At 40.8% G+C, this 13119-nt stretch overlaps 1 protein-coding gene across 1 annotated transcript in view; it reads left to right on the top strand.

The window, feature by feature from the left end:
* The window catches only part of SPATA6 (spermatogenesis associated 6), a 52358-nt gene extending 47341 nt beyond the window's left edge, over positions 1-5017 (top strand). Inside the window, exons 11-13 of the mRNA XM_015408591.1 lie at positions 425-524; positions 1331-1455; positions 4564-5017. Of these exons, the coding sequence (XP_015264077.1) occupies positions 425-524; positions 1331-1455; positions 4564-4732 (394 nt within the window). The 3' untranslated portion in view covers positions 4733-5017. The remainder of the gene's footprint in view (positions 1-424; positions 525-1330; positions 1456-4563) is intronic.
* The last annotated feature ends 8102 nt before the right edge of the window (positions 5018-13119 follow it).

The raw sequence follows: 13119 nt of genomic DNA, 5'->3' as shown, positions 1-13119 counted from the left end.
TGGGTGATCTTTGGCCAGTTATGCTAAAATTTTATGCAGTAGTTTTTATTGACAAAAGAATGTTGTAGAAATATGTATTCATGACAAAGAACTTTTGTATTATTGCTGGGGTGAAAATGTCTAAATGGATTTTTAATTTCCTCACAATGATGGTACCGATTGAAGGGAGATAGAAGGATAGAAAGGCTTGGAAAATTTAGCTATAGTTATGGTAACAGATATTACTGCTCAAGAGTCACACAGTATATGCTCTACTTCACTGGAATTAGAAATGTGTCTTCTGACCTGTATAATGAGTTTCTTTATAAGCACCTATGAAAGACAGAAGAAGATGACTGTGTCCATTTCCAGATACCAGGTAGTATTCATAATTTTTTAAAAAATTACACCAAGTGATGCCTTTTAAAACTTCTTTCTATTCTAGGTTTCATTCTGGTTGGCTTACACCAATTAATGGAGAAGAGATCCATAAGCGAGTGAAAAATATTTTAAGAACGCATAGTGCACGACAAAAGCTAGCATTTGTAAGTGGAACATTCATATGTCCCCCCCCCCCCGAATATTACAGAAAAAATCTAGATTATATTTGATGGGGGGGTTGGCATATGGAGAGTTTGGAATATTACTTCATGCCAAGCTTTGTAGAGAGGCAGAAGTGTGTGATTCTCTTGCAACTTCAGAGCTTCTCCAATGCTAGGCATGAATTATTTCATCTCTGTACTCCATTTTCTGCAGTACAGGGTTGGTCTCTTGTGCCTGGCACATTCTTGGAGCCACTATACTACATATGTTTTACCTGAGAAACGATAACAAAGTGCAGAATAAACTATAGTGTCTCTACAAAAAAATCAGTGTCAGTTGAATATGCCTTTTTTTTTCTGGCTGGCTAACTCTTGATCTCATCAGATTTCACAAGCGAAGCAGGGTTGGTATTTGGATGGGAGACCACCAAGGAAGACTCCACAGAAGAAGGCAATGGCAAACCACCTCTGCTTCTCACTTGCCTTGAAAGCCTCTTTCTGGGATCTCCATAAGTCCGTTGTGACTTGACGTCACTCTACACATGCACGATAAGACTAATTTTGTATGTGTGTGTGTGCCTAATGTGCCATCAAGTTGCTTCCGACTTAGGGTGACCCTGTGAATTAATGGCCTCCAGAATGTCCTATCGTTAACCGTTTTGCTCCAGTCTTGCAGACTGAGTATTGTGCCCATTTAATATGATAAATACATTTCCTTCTTAACCTATCCTAGCATTTTTTAAAAAATCTACTTTTTAAAAAGGAATAGTTATTCTTGAATGGATGAAATTATGATCTTGATTTCTTAGGATGAGAGTTGTCTGTCCAAAGAAGATTCTGCTAAGACAAGAGACTCCAGTAAGACAGTGAATTCCAACGAGAAAGGAGATGTTTCGTGTATAGACACTTTAAGCAGCAGTGATCTTCATAGCAGGTAAATAATGCAGATTTGTGTGTGTGTGTGTGTGTGTGATGGATGCCTTAATGACTTTGAGATCATTATTGTTATTCTTTAATAATATGAGCTGTAATATGGCTAACTTGGAGTACCATGCTACTATAACTAGAAGGGTTTAACTCAGCTTAGAATGTTGCTGATAAGCCTAGTGGTTGCAGTGGGCATCAGTACAGCTAACTTTGATCCACTTCCTTACATTATACTGGTGGCTTGAAGCTGCTACAGCTCAGCTCCTTCCATTATCAAGGTAACATAAGAAGCTCCGTGGAAGGCACACACACCACATCTCATCTTCACATATCACAACACTACTCCTGGAAACAGCAGCAGGGATGCAGTGGGGAAGAGCTTCAGTATGAGTTTGTCCTGTGTGTTCTCACATCTCAGCAGCAAGGAACAGATGTCCACTGTTAACAAATCCCACTGTACCAATAAAGCTTAGGAAATAGGTCCAATCCTGTTGTGTACTAACTAAGACCATGCATGTGGTCATGCGAACCAGCAGAGCTTCACAACCAGACACAATAGAGAGAGAGGATCCAGGAACGGGCCAATCGGTCAGTCCGAACCCTAGAAGGAACCTATGGGTGTGGGTGCACTGTAAATAAACCAATCATGGGCGTGGGTGTGTGTGTTGGGTGTGGCATGGAACTGGCATTTAAGCAGGCTCTGGGTCCTGCTACAGCATCTCAGTTTTCTCCTGCTTTAATAAACTATGAGCTGATTCACTAACAATGGACTCAGTACTTTACAAATCCAAAATCCTGTTAGAAGAGAAGAGATTGGATTTATACCCCACCCTTCACTACCCAAAGGTGTCTCAGAGCGGCTTACAAACTCCTTTCCCTTCCCCTCCCCACAACAGACACCCTGTGAGTTAGGTGGGGCTGAGAGAGCTCTGACAGAGCTATGGCTTGCCCAAGGTCATCCAGCAAGGTGCATGTGGAGAAGTGGGGAATCAAACCCGGTTCTCCCAGATTAGAGTCCGCGCACTTAACCACTACACCAAACTGGCTCATCTGCTCCTATATTCTGAGCATGTTTATCCTGTTCTTATTCTCTAGCCCATATCCTGGCAGCTTATTCAGTGAGAGCCATGTGGATGTGTTCTGAGACAGTTTGGGCCATAGAAATCATTGGGGGACCTGCAAGACATGAAGAAAAAAAAATCTGTAATAGCTGCAGCATCATTGAAAATGATGGGCTTTGAAATGCCATACTCAGTAGGGGTTGAGCTCTGGGGCTTGGCACATTCTGTAGCAATACTGAGAATTGTGGGAGGAAGACAGAGAGACTCAAGGACATCCTGACAGCTCGAAGTCTGACAGTATTCTCTCAAAAATAGAGTACCAAGGCAGAGTTCAGAGGAAATGTCATCTTGCTGACCAAATGTTCGCACTAAAGTAAATGATTGAAAACCTTTGGGACTGCACAGAAAGTCCATGATGATGAAATATTTAGTGAGTGAGTGACTTTGAAAAGAACTTCTAGGGCTCCAAAAGAGATGGAACAAAAGCATGTGACAGGTTTGTGACAGGCATTTCTAAAAGTGGAGTTGAGTGCAGCTTATCGTGCTCTTAATATGGTTTGTGCATGTAATCTTCAGATCACCTCATTTCAGCTTGTCAGGTTGGTTTCCAGTTAAGATTGCAAATAGATGTGTTTCTAACATGGATGTAGTTGTGTCCATTTTGGTATTTGAATTTCTTATGAGGAAGGGATGACTGATGTCAGTACACCAAAAACAGTCAGCTCTTTGAAGCACTGTGACATTGTCAGGTTGGTGATATGAAATTTTCAGGAAATTCTGCCACTTTTATCTTAGCCTATTGCGGAAGTTGTGGTTAAGGTGAAAGGAGGTAAGATTTCTTGGAACCAGACTTGTGGGTGCTCTTTCCGACCCAGTGCACCTGCTCAGCCCTCATTCTCTTCAGCAGGACTTCTTAAGAAGTCATATCTAGTCAGCCATGGCTCCCTCTATATAAAGCAAAAAGTCAACACATTTGATTAACATCATTTTAAAGAAGGATTATGCCACAGCTGTGGCACTGTCTTCTTAACTGCCTTAGTATCCACATCATTTTATTCAGTGATGCTTACAAACCCAGTTGCCATACTATTCAGAGGTATTCAGGCAGCCAACTTGACTTTGAAATGCTTGTTTGTATGTGGGGAAGGGTTGCCAGTCTCTAGGTGAGGCCTGGAGATCTCCCAGAATTACAACTGATCTCCAAACAATAGAGATCAGTTTTCCTGGCTGCTTTGGATGGTGGACTCTATGGCACTATATCCTGCTAAGGGCCCTCCTCTCCCCAAGCCCCACCCTCCCAAGGCTCTTACCCCTAAAATCTCCAGGGTTTTCCCCACTTCAAATTGGCAATCCTAATATAAGTCCAGGGACAAAAGTATGGGAGACTCGGTCCTTATCCCCTTATTTGAATCCTTCATTTAGTGATGCCATCAAATGCTGGAGAAGTACTTGTGGTATGAGCAACAAGCTGTATTTATGCCTATCTTGACTGGTGAAAGCCACCCAGGAAATGCTGACTCCTCCTCATCATCTCCCTCTGTTAGGACAGGTGATAGGAAAGTGTTTAGGTTCTGCTCAGTAGGGTGCATTTTGAACTCTGTACCTGCTTTTCTTAACTCCAGAGTACTGTCAGTATCATCCTGTGATGCAAGATGTCTTTTTCTCTCTCTCTCTTTCACACACATGCACTGACAGATATCTAAGGGTGTATATCAAGCCCTGCAGATAATGGGTTCATGTACTGAAAAGATCAGTACAATAACTTATTCAGAAGCTGTAATATATTAAAATTACTATGCATATAGCTTATAAAACTAAAAGGATACTATAGATTCTGGAAATAACTGTGACTGTACACAATTTTCAGAAATTGCAGGCATAGCACTTTTTGTGTGTGCATGATTGTCTATCATTTTACATTTTTTGTATAAAGTAAAAATATTCAAGCATAGCATTCACAGGCTCAAGTTATTGAGAGAAGTTGTAATATAAATGTCCTTCTCTGGGTTTACAAACACCACATTTTAACGTGTCTTTTGTGGTTGTGTTTCTAGCTCATCTATACGACAGAGCATCATGGTTCATCTAGATAACAGAGAATATTGGACCAGTAGAGCTGCTGAGTACAAAAACAAACCCCACAGAGCAATCTTTGAAGACAGTCTGGAGAAAATCTATCTTAACATGTACAGAAAAGCTTCTGACACAATTTCAAAGAATTAATGCATCCCTAATAATGACACAGGTGAAACTGAACAAATACAAGATCAAAATATTTTTAATGAAAATGTTGTTTCTCCAACAAACATTTGTATTTTTTTTCATCTGTTTTTATATGGTTTTATGATATTCTGAGGCTGGTGCTCCCCCTACCCGTGAAATAAATAAAAATAGGGGAATTTTACATAGGTTGTATTTTTTGCTTTTGGGATTTATAGATCTCTGAACATTTGGCTTCCCAGTTCTCCACAATACGGCTTTAAATTACAGTGGATCTTTGTACTTATCCACCACGTCAGTCCATAGTTTTACACATGCATTGTGTACCTACAGTACCAGCACAAACACAACTTCATTTTCTGGGACTTTGCGGAACAGGCATTCTTATAAGAAGGGTTTACTTTCAGTAGTGTTACATTAGTATTATGTTAAAAAGTCATGATTTTTACATATGTGCATGTAGATGGTGCAGTAGGAGGAGCCATGTTGTAAAAATAACTATGAGATCTTAATATTTGTGGATATGTGGACTCAACCTTTATGAATAGCAATGAAGTGGTTATTTGGACCAAGATTGTCTTCCATTATCAGAACAAATGTCACATATTGTAATAAATAATACATAAAACCTACTGTAGTAGAATGGAAAAACCCCTTAGATATTGAGGCCATGTTCAAGTTCCAAAGTGACAGGAGAGAGAGCTTGAGGCTTCTGATATTGTAGAATATGTAGAATTGTTCTGGAGCATATGAAACAGCAAAATGTTCCCATTTTTATATTTTTGTATACCCAAAAAAACTGAGACTTTGGTTTGGGGTTTCTGTCTACTTTTTCTGATTTTGCTAGATATAAGGTAATGTGTGGAAATTTGGCCAGTTTGAAGCCTACTGTGCCATAGAGGTTGTGGAGTACATCTTTTTTCCCTTTCTGTGCCCTTGTTAATAATGATTCCTCCATTTGTAATTCCGCTTGTAAATATTCAAACAATATATCCCTCCCCCATTCTTAGTGTTCAACTTGCCTTGATCTAAAATAGTTTCCAGTGTTCTTTTCATGTCACATCAGTGATGTATCAGTGCATTGTTAAGTATGAAAAACACAAAACTGGACACTATCAGCTGGAGAATATCTATCCAAATACCAGCATTATGATTTTTTTCTACTGCAGTCTGATCAAATTTGGAGTCTGTCCTTCCATGCCCAAGGGAGGTATTGGCAGAACTGCATTGGCAAAACTGGCATCTCTATACTAAAGGCCACCAAATGTTCACTAGCAGTTTTGAAACTTCCCCTGAGAAGAAACCTTTTCAGCCTTCCACTGAACATCTCTCTTGTTAACAAACCAAGGCAGGCTGCCCATTCTCTTCAAGCATTGAGAAATGTATAAAAGCAGAAGTGTCTGTCTCCTGCTTCCTTTCAGAATGGAAGAAACAAACACACTCCTCTTGGAATATTTGCTTTCTAAGAGCACAGAAATAAGACTTGCGTAGGTGATTTCAGGTGTATCTTTTACTCAGGGACATGGTATACACCATGGGGGGATATGTAATACTTGTGAAATTACTACCGGTCTTTCTTCTGTTACACTGTTTTCTCTACCAAAGAGTACAATAAATCTACAAAGGGGACCAGCAATTTAAAGATACAACAATAATGGAAGAAATTGCTGTTAGGTTCACACAATAGCACTGTATAGACAAAAATGAATAAATAAACTTGTTGAGATGACGTTCAATGATGTTTGTAATTTCTATATTTTCAGGACAAAGGACGTTTGACACTGAAGATAGGTGATACGAACATCTCGAGTGATAGTTCGTTTCGAGACACAACTCTTTTTCAACCACAATTCAGATTCTCTGGTTGTCTTTTTGTGTACAGAGGTAGAATCAATCTTTTCCAACAACAGTTCCAACAGCACATAGGCTAACAAGTTTATAATACAGCACGCAGGCTTACTAGTTTTCAGTCCGGACAACAAGTCCGGAAAAGATTGATACTACCTCTGTACACAAAAAGACAACCAGAGAATCTGAATTGTGGTTGAAAAAGAGTTGTGTCTCGAAACAAACTACCACTCGAGATGTTCGTATCACCTATCTTCAGTGTCAGACGTCCTTTGTCCTGAAAATATAGAAATTACAAACATCATTGAACGTCATCTCAACAAGTTTATTTATTCATTTTTGTCTATACAGTGCTATTGTGTGAACCTAACAGCAATTTCTTCTCTACCAAAGAGGACAGTGAAGAACCCCATATCTCCAACAGAGCTGTAAGGACTGGCTCTGCATTTGGTCAGATGATGAAACAGAGCAGTCATAAATTCTGGTGTTTGAATGATAGAAAAGTAGGTTTGATTACTTCTAGTTTCTTCTTAATGGTTCTGACAGCTCATGCCATCTAGCTTTGAATGTTATAGTGAAATCAGGACATACATGGGGAAAAACTTCAGTGACATATTATCAGTAGGCTAGGAACATGCATGCCACAAGTAGAGGGGAAAGTGTATTGAGAGCTGTATGAATGGTTGCTCATTTTCGTATGAACATATTAATTCTTCCAGGCCTGTAAAGCTTGACAGTCTTTGGTTGCAGATGAGGTGTGAAGAAAGCTGCAGTCACACAGGCACTGACGACTCCCTAAATCAGAGGAAAGCAGTGATTTTATTTCCCAATGCAGTTTCTAGTGAGTACTGTTGGTATGTGTGTGAGAGGGGGCTCTCTCCTAGGTAAATGTATGCCTTTTAGCTTCCCTTTCCTCTTAGTTTTCAAGCAACACATTTTTTCACCCATACCAGCAAAGCACTTCAGAAGGAGATGAGGGAGTAGACAGACCTGTATGGAAACCCAGGTCATCATTATGGAGGAGTCATAGTTTTAGTGGCCAGAAGCTACAAAGAGTCACTACAAGTACCCTGGTGCTTGTTGCAGTCAACACAGAAAGGAAGCTGTGTGATCTATTTTTACATTCTTAAGCAACAGCCCAAATTTGTTGCAGACCAACAGCTCCTCATTTGTGAGGCTGACAATAATCCTTCTTTTTCCTATTTTGTCCAGGTGCTCCTGCACACTCTTATTCAGCCATAGCTGAGACCAAGAGTAACACTATCAACAGCTGGTGCCATTTCAGAGTTGAGATTACACCAGCCATGTGAAGATTCCTGACCATCTCTTAAATTCAAAGGATCAAGCCTTTAAGGCCTTACTTGTCTTTTAGGAATCTTCCCTTTAGTCCTCAGTATATTGGTTATATTTTTAAGCTTTCTTCCAAGTGTTATGTGCTCTAGTTTGCATGTTAATGACTATTTTAGATGTGAAGCAGCGGTAGAAATTCTTCATCTCAGCCCATATATAATCCCTAGTCGCTTTTCCTTTGTGTGGTTGGCTAACCTTCTGTTGGTTGGCAAACAGCTTGTGCATAGGCCAGACTGCATCTCCTCCATGTGATAAGTAACATTTCAGGCAACGAACCAACATTGTAACAAATGGTAATTGTTTAGTGCACCTTACCTTCTAATACAATTTAAATCCCTTCAATCAAATGCAAATTTCTAGGTTCCCAAGTAGAGCTTTAAATAACATTTTCTGTGCTTGTTTCTTATCTTTTGCTATCCACAAAGTGGAGTGTCAGTGGCAGGGGAGGGCATAATTCCGTCAGCATAACTTTGCCTAGTCCAGTGAAGGGGGGTGGGGGAGGATAAATGAACTGAGAATTTAAATTTAGTGTCCTAAAATAAATTACTTTGCAGCCTGTGAGAATTTCAGACAGACATATTTTCTTCTGTATACAGTTTTTAAAAATGTAATCAGAATAAGGCAGTTAGGCAAAAACAAATTTGCGAGCTGCATGCAAGGGAAAAGTGTTGACAGTGTGTCCAATGAGCTCAGAAATCAAAAGACATGCAAAAGAAGCCCAAATGCAGTGTGGGTTACAGTGCTGGATAAGTTAGTCACTTGAGTGAAGTTTTTGTATAATGTGCACTGAAGGGTTGAAATAAAAAACCCTCACGATGTGCATCCAAATGATGACTTTTATTGCATGTCAGCACCCAAAGAAACAAAGGAATGGTAAAACTCTCTTCATTGGCCATGTTAATTTGTAGGTTTCTACTCACTAAGTTTTTAATTGATGAGTAGTCATTTGTATTCATTGGGATCATGAACTTTTCATGCAGAAACTTCATAAGCCAGCGGTCAACAACTAGACTTGCCAGAAAATATCAGTATATCCAGCTGTGCATATGAACTCTATTGCTGAAACTGATTGCTTTATCTAACCTGCCCAGCCTCAGTACAGGGGATATGCAAGTTATGAATTTGAATATAATATTGGATACATCACTATTTTAGATACCTTGAAAATAAGACTGACCTTGACTTTATCTTCCAGGAACAGTATAGAGACAAGTGGGGACTTGCAACAAAATGCTGTGGATTCTGTTGTGGTTCATTTTCATTAGTAGTGTAATGGGAGGAAGGTGTCCTCTTCTCTGTGCTACTTTTGGCATTATGTTTTAGAGTCCTGACAGAACCGTATACCAGTTCTATCAAGGGTTATTCCTGGGTTCAGTGTTTCATTTTTGCTCCTAATATGGGTTAGGAGGATGGGAGACACAGATTATTTTTGCTCCTAATCCAGTCATATGGGTTAGGAGGATGGGAGACACAGATTATTTCTTTAAACTGTTCCTAGCTGCTGTGTCTGGAGGAACAAGGCAGCCCTGTGAAAGCCTTATGAATGGAGGGCAAGGGAAGGCAGTAAAGTGTGGAGCTAATAGTTACATTTTCCCATTTATTATGGTTTGTGTCATCATCCTCTCTTGGGAATGGTGTGTGCCACAACTCTTGCTCCTCCCCTCTTCCTCCAGCAGCGGGGGTGAGCTGCAATTCTTCTTCCACTCCCAGTAACCTCTCTCTCCTCTTGCACTGGGAAATCAGCAATTCTACCTCCTCCCTCTCTTCTCCCAGCCACTGCTGTTTGTTTGCCTTCACACTCTGTTGAAGGAAGGAGAAAGCTACGCTGCCTCTTCCTTGTTCCAGCCAATGCCACTACCTTTCTGTCCACCCAGCTTCATTTTTGCCAGGCAGCAGCACCATCCAGCCCCTCTTTTCTTGACCTCCAGAACTGCTTGCTTGCCTGCCCTCTCTTCCCCCTTCACCAGCTGCCATTATCTTCAACCTCCACAGCTTCCTGAGATCTGTTTCTGTGGCTGCACAGCTTCCTGAGATCTGTGGCTGCACAGATAACAACTCCCGTGTTTAGCTTTTTTTAAAACCCTGCCCTCATTTTTCCCATTTCTGCAAGCCTGCAGTGATCTCCAAGTTCGCTGAAAAAACTTGCCATCGCATAAATTGGCCCAATCCGCAGATTTAGGTATCCATAGATCAGGGCATAATTAGCTAAAGTTGGCCATTCTCAAATTTCTGTGGAATCCGATGTTTAGTGTGTGCTCAAAAGCACCCACAGATCTCCTAAGCTGGAGTCACTTCCTGGTCATTTCAATGGACATCTCTCCCTTATAATAAAAGAATAGTGGGTGCCAAAGTTCTAAAATTGGCCCCTTTAGTGTTAGGCTGAAAAAACTGCCACTCGGAAGACACTGGCTGGGTTCATTGGCTGCTTTGTGCAGTCCCGGCCAGTGTTCCAAGGTCATTTACATATGGAAGCTGATTGGACTACACTCCATTCCACACCTCAAATCTAGCTATACCTTGTGGCTAATATCCACTGATGGACCTCTGCTCCATATGCTTATCTAATTTTGAAACCGTCCATGCTTGTAGCTGCCACCACTTCCTGTGGCAGTGAATTCCATGTGTTAATCACTCTTTGGGTGAAGAAGTACTTCCTTTTATCTGTTCTAACCCGACCGCTCTGCAGTTTCATGGAGGTACATGGTATAGCTCCTTCCTTTGAAATAAATGTGTACTTGGAAGAGAACTCTTGTATGTTCATCATATTTCCTGACCTGAAACAGACTGTCTGTATCAAGGCAGTAGGATTTAATTCTGTTTATGTATTTCTTTTCCCGATTTGGAATATTCCTGGTAAATCAAGTCTTCCAAATGCTTTAAGTCTTAAATGTGTTTTTGTTTATTGCTGTTTCTGTCTCTGGGTATTTTTCTCCCTGAAGATTTCTGATGTCTGATTATTAAGAAGAAAGAGTATAACAGAACTGTGGAAATGTGAAAGCATGTCCCAGCTATACTGCATCATGTGTTTACTTATTGAATAGTATTCAGTCTATTTGTCTGTCTAGGAACCTGCAGATAAGAGTCGGCCCAATATACCTCTTCCGTTGAGGGATGCAGTAATACAAAAATTAATGTTTGTGAACGTTATGTCATAGAAATCATCTATCATTGCAGTAAGAAAACACACACCTCTTTTAAGAAGCTCCACACTTTTTTTAAAAAAAGCCTATGCTGTAGTATTCCTGGTTTACTGGTTTTTAATCATGTAGCTGTCAGAAATAAACAGCCACTGTTCTTTGTGTGATGAAGCCTGATGTTAAAGCTGTCAGAGTCCATTGAGAGAGAGAGCAAGTGTAATATTTATGGATGTAGGGCTTGCTGTTTGTGCTCTTCTTAACTTCCACTGATTTAGAGCTCAGCTGGTATAACCAGTTCTCCTCATTGTGCACCTGATGTCAGTGAGGACCTTTTGGATGTTTTCTATTTGTGGGTGCAATATGATCCTATAATGGCTTCCATGCAGTCTCAGTGTGCCTCTGATCTTCCTTCCAAAATGTATATATTCCATTGTGCACAGATTTTTAAAAAGGGATACTTGAGTTCTGAAGAATGTATCATATAACAGTGAACTGTACAAAAATAAAGCTCCTTCAGATCTGTACATTATAGTATTTTCCCTGTCGAAGAATACATTTTAAAAGAGCCATACAATTCAAGTGAGAGGAAATAAAGCAGTCATTGACTTGGATCCAGACTAGTGTTTCCATGGATGCAAGGATTTCCACTCGCAGAGTATAACTTCCTTGCCTCCTATTTCCTGTGGCTGTCTGAAATCCTTTTTCCAGGAGAAAGGGGATTCTTGGGAACAGGATTTTGAACTGACATGGGAAGGGGAGGGGATAACATTTTGCTACACAGATGGAATTTTTGTGCCTGCAGAAATGCTAGTCAGTATCCAAGCCATTATGGCGGGGCACAACATGGAGGGAATCTTGCTCTTCAGTACCATGGAGGGAATCTTGCTCTTCAGTAGCTTCCCATTTCTGCATGGCTTGTACAGTAAAACCATTGTACTGATATTCAGCTGCCTTCCATCTCAGTGGAGCTTGTACAGGAGACCTTGTGAATGTGCTGTGCTCTTACTCTTTTCCAGAGGGTTACTTTGCCATATACTCTTTGTTTCCCTTCTGAATAAAAATTGGTACAAATCATCTGGCAAGTGGGAGGAAAGTCACCTTTTCCTACTGCTTTGTCCTATCCTTGAGGTTAGCAAAGAGTAAAAAGCAAGGCTTTCTTTTCTGGCAGGGCTTGAAATCTGATTACCTCCATAACATGATCCTGATAAGAATATTCATAAAAATGTGAAATGTATTTCAGGCAATATGTTAGTGTAAAACTATCTACTTAGGGTCCCCCCCCCATACTAACAGCAAGTGGGGGACCTGCCAGGGCTTGCAGGGGACATCTTATTTCTCCTCCTTCACTATTTCCATTTTCCCTTCCATGAAAACCTCTATAGCCTCTCCCCCTTTCCTGCTTCTTTCTCTCCTTCCTTCCTACCAGCCAACCTATCTGTATCTGTCCCCGTGTTCAGCTTTTCCTCCTTCCCTCCCCCTTGCAGCCTCTACCTGGGAAAACTACGGCCAAAGTGGCAGCCACCAGACTGGGCCCAGTTGTACAGTGGGAAACCAGCAGGAGCTTGCACTTTCTCCTGTGTGTCCTCTTCCCCTCCCATTTCCCTGCTTGCTTCTTGCCTCTTTCCCACTCACCAGATTTCCTTTCAATTGCCCCTTTTGGTCTTCAACTTCATTTATTTACTTCCTTCATTTATACGTCACCTCTCTTTCCAATGGGAACCCAAAGCAGCTTACAGAATTCTGTTTTCCTCCATTTTATCTTCACAACCACCCTGTGAGTTAGATTAGACTGAGAGTGTGATTGGCTCAAGGTCACCCAGCAAACTTCCATGGCCGAGTGAAGATCTGAACCTGGGCTTTTCAGATGCTAGTCTGACACTTAAACTACTATACCACACTGGCTCTCAGATTTCCCTCTTCCTGGTAATAGTCTGACCAGGTTAATAAAGTTGTGCAGTAACAAGTTGCTCAGATGAGTTGCGTAGTGGTCACTGCTGGACATGGCTTGAGTCCCACAAGTTATGCAGAGACTGCCACTGGTCCTACATGAGTTGT

Source organism: Gekko japonicus, unplaced genomic scaffold (assembly GCF_001447785.1).
Source record: "Gekko japonicus isolate JY-2015 unplaced genomic scaffold, Gekko_japonicus_V1.1 scaffold1494, whole genome shotgun sequence".
Lineage (NCBI taxonomy): Eukaryota > Metazoa > Chordata > Lepidosauria > Squamata > Gekkonidae > Gekko > Gekko japonicus.
This window is presented reverse-complemented; position numbering and strand designations above follow the sequence as displayed.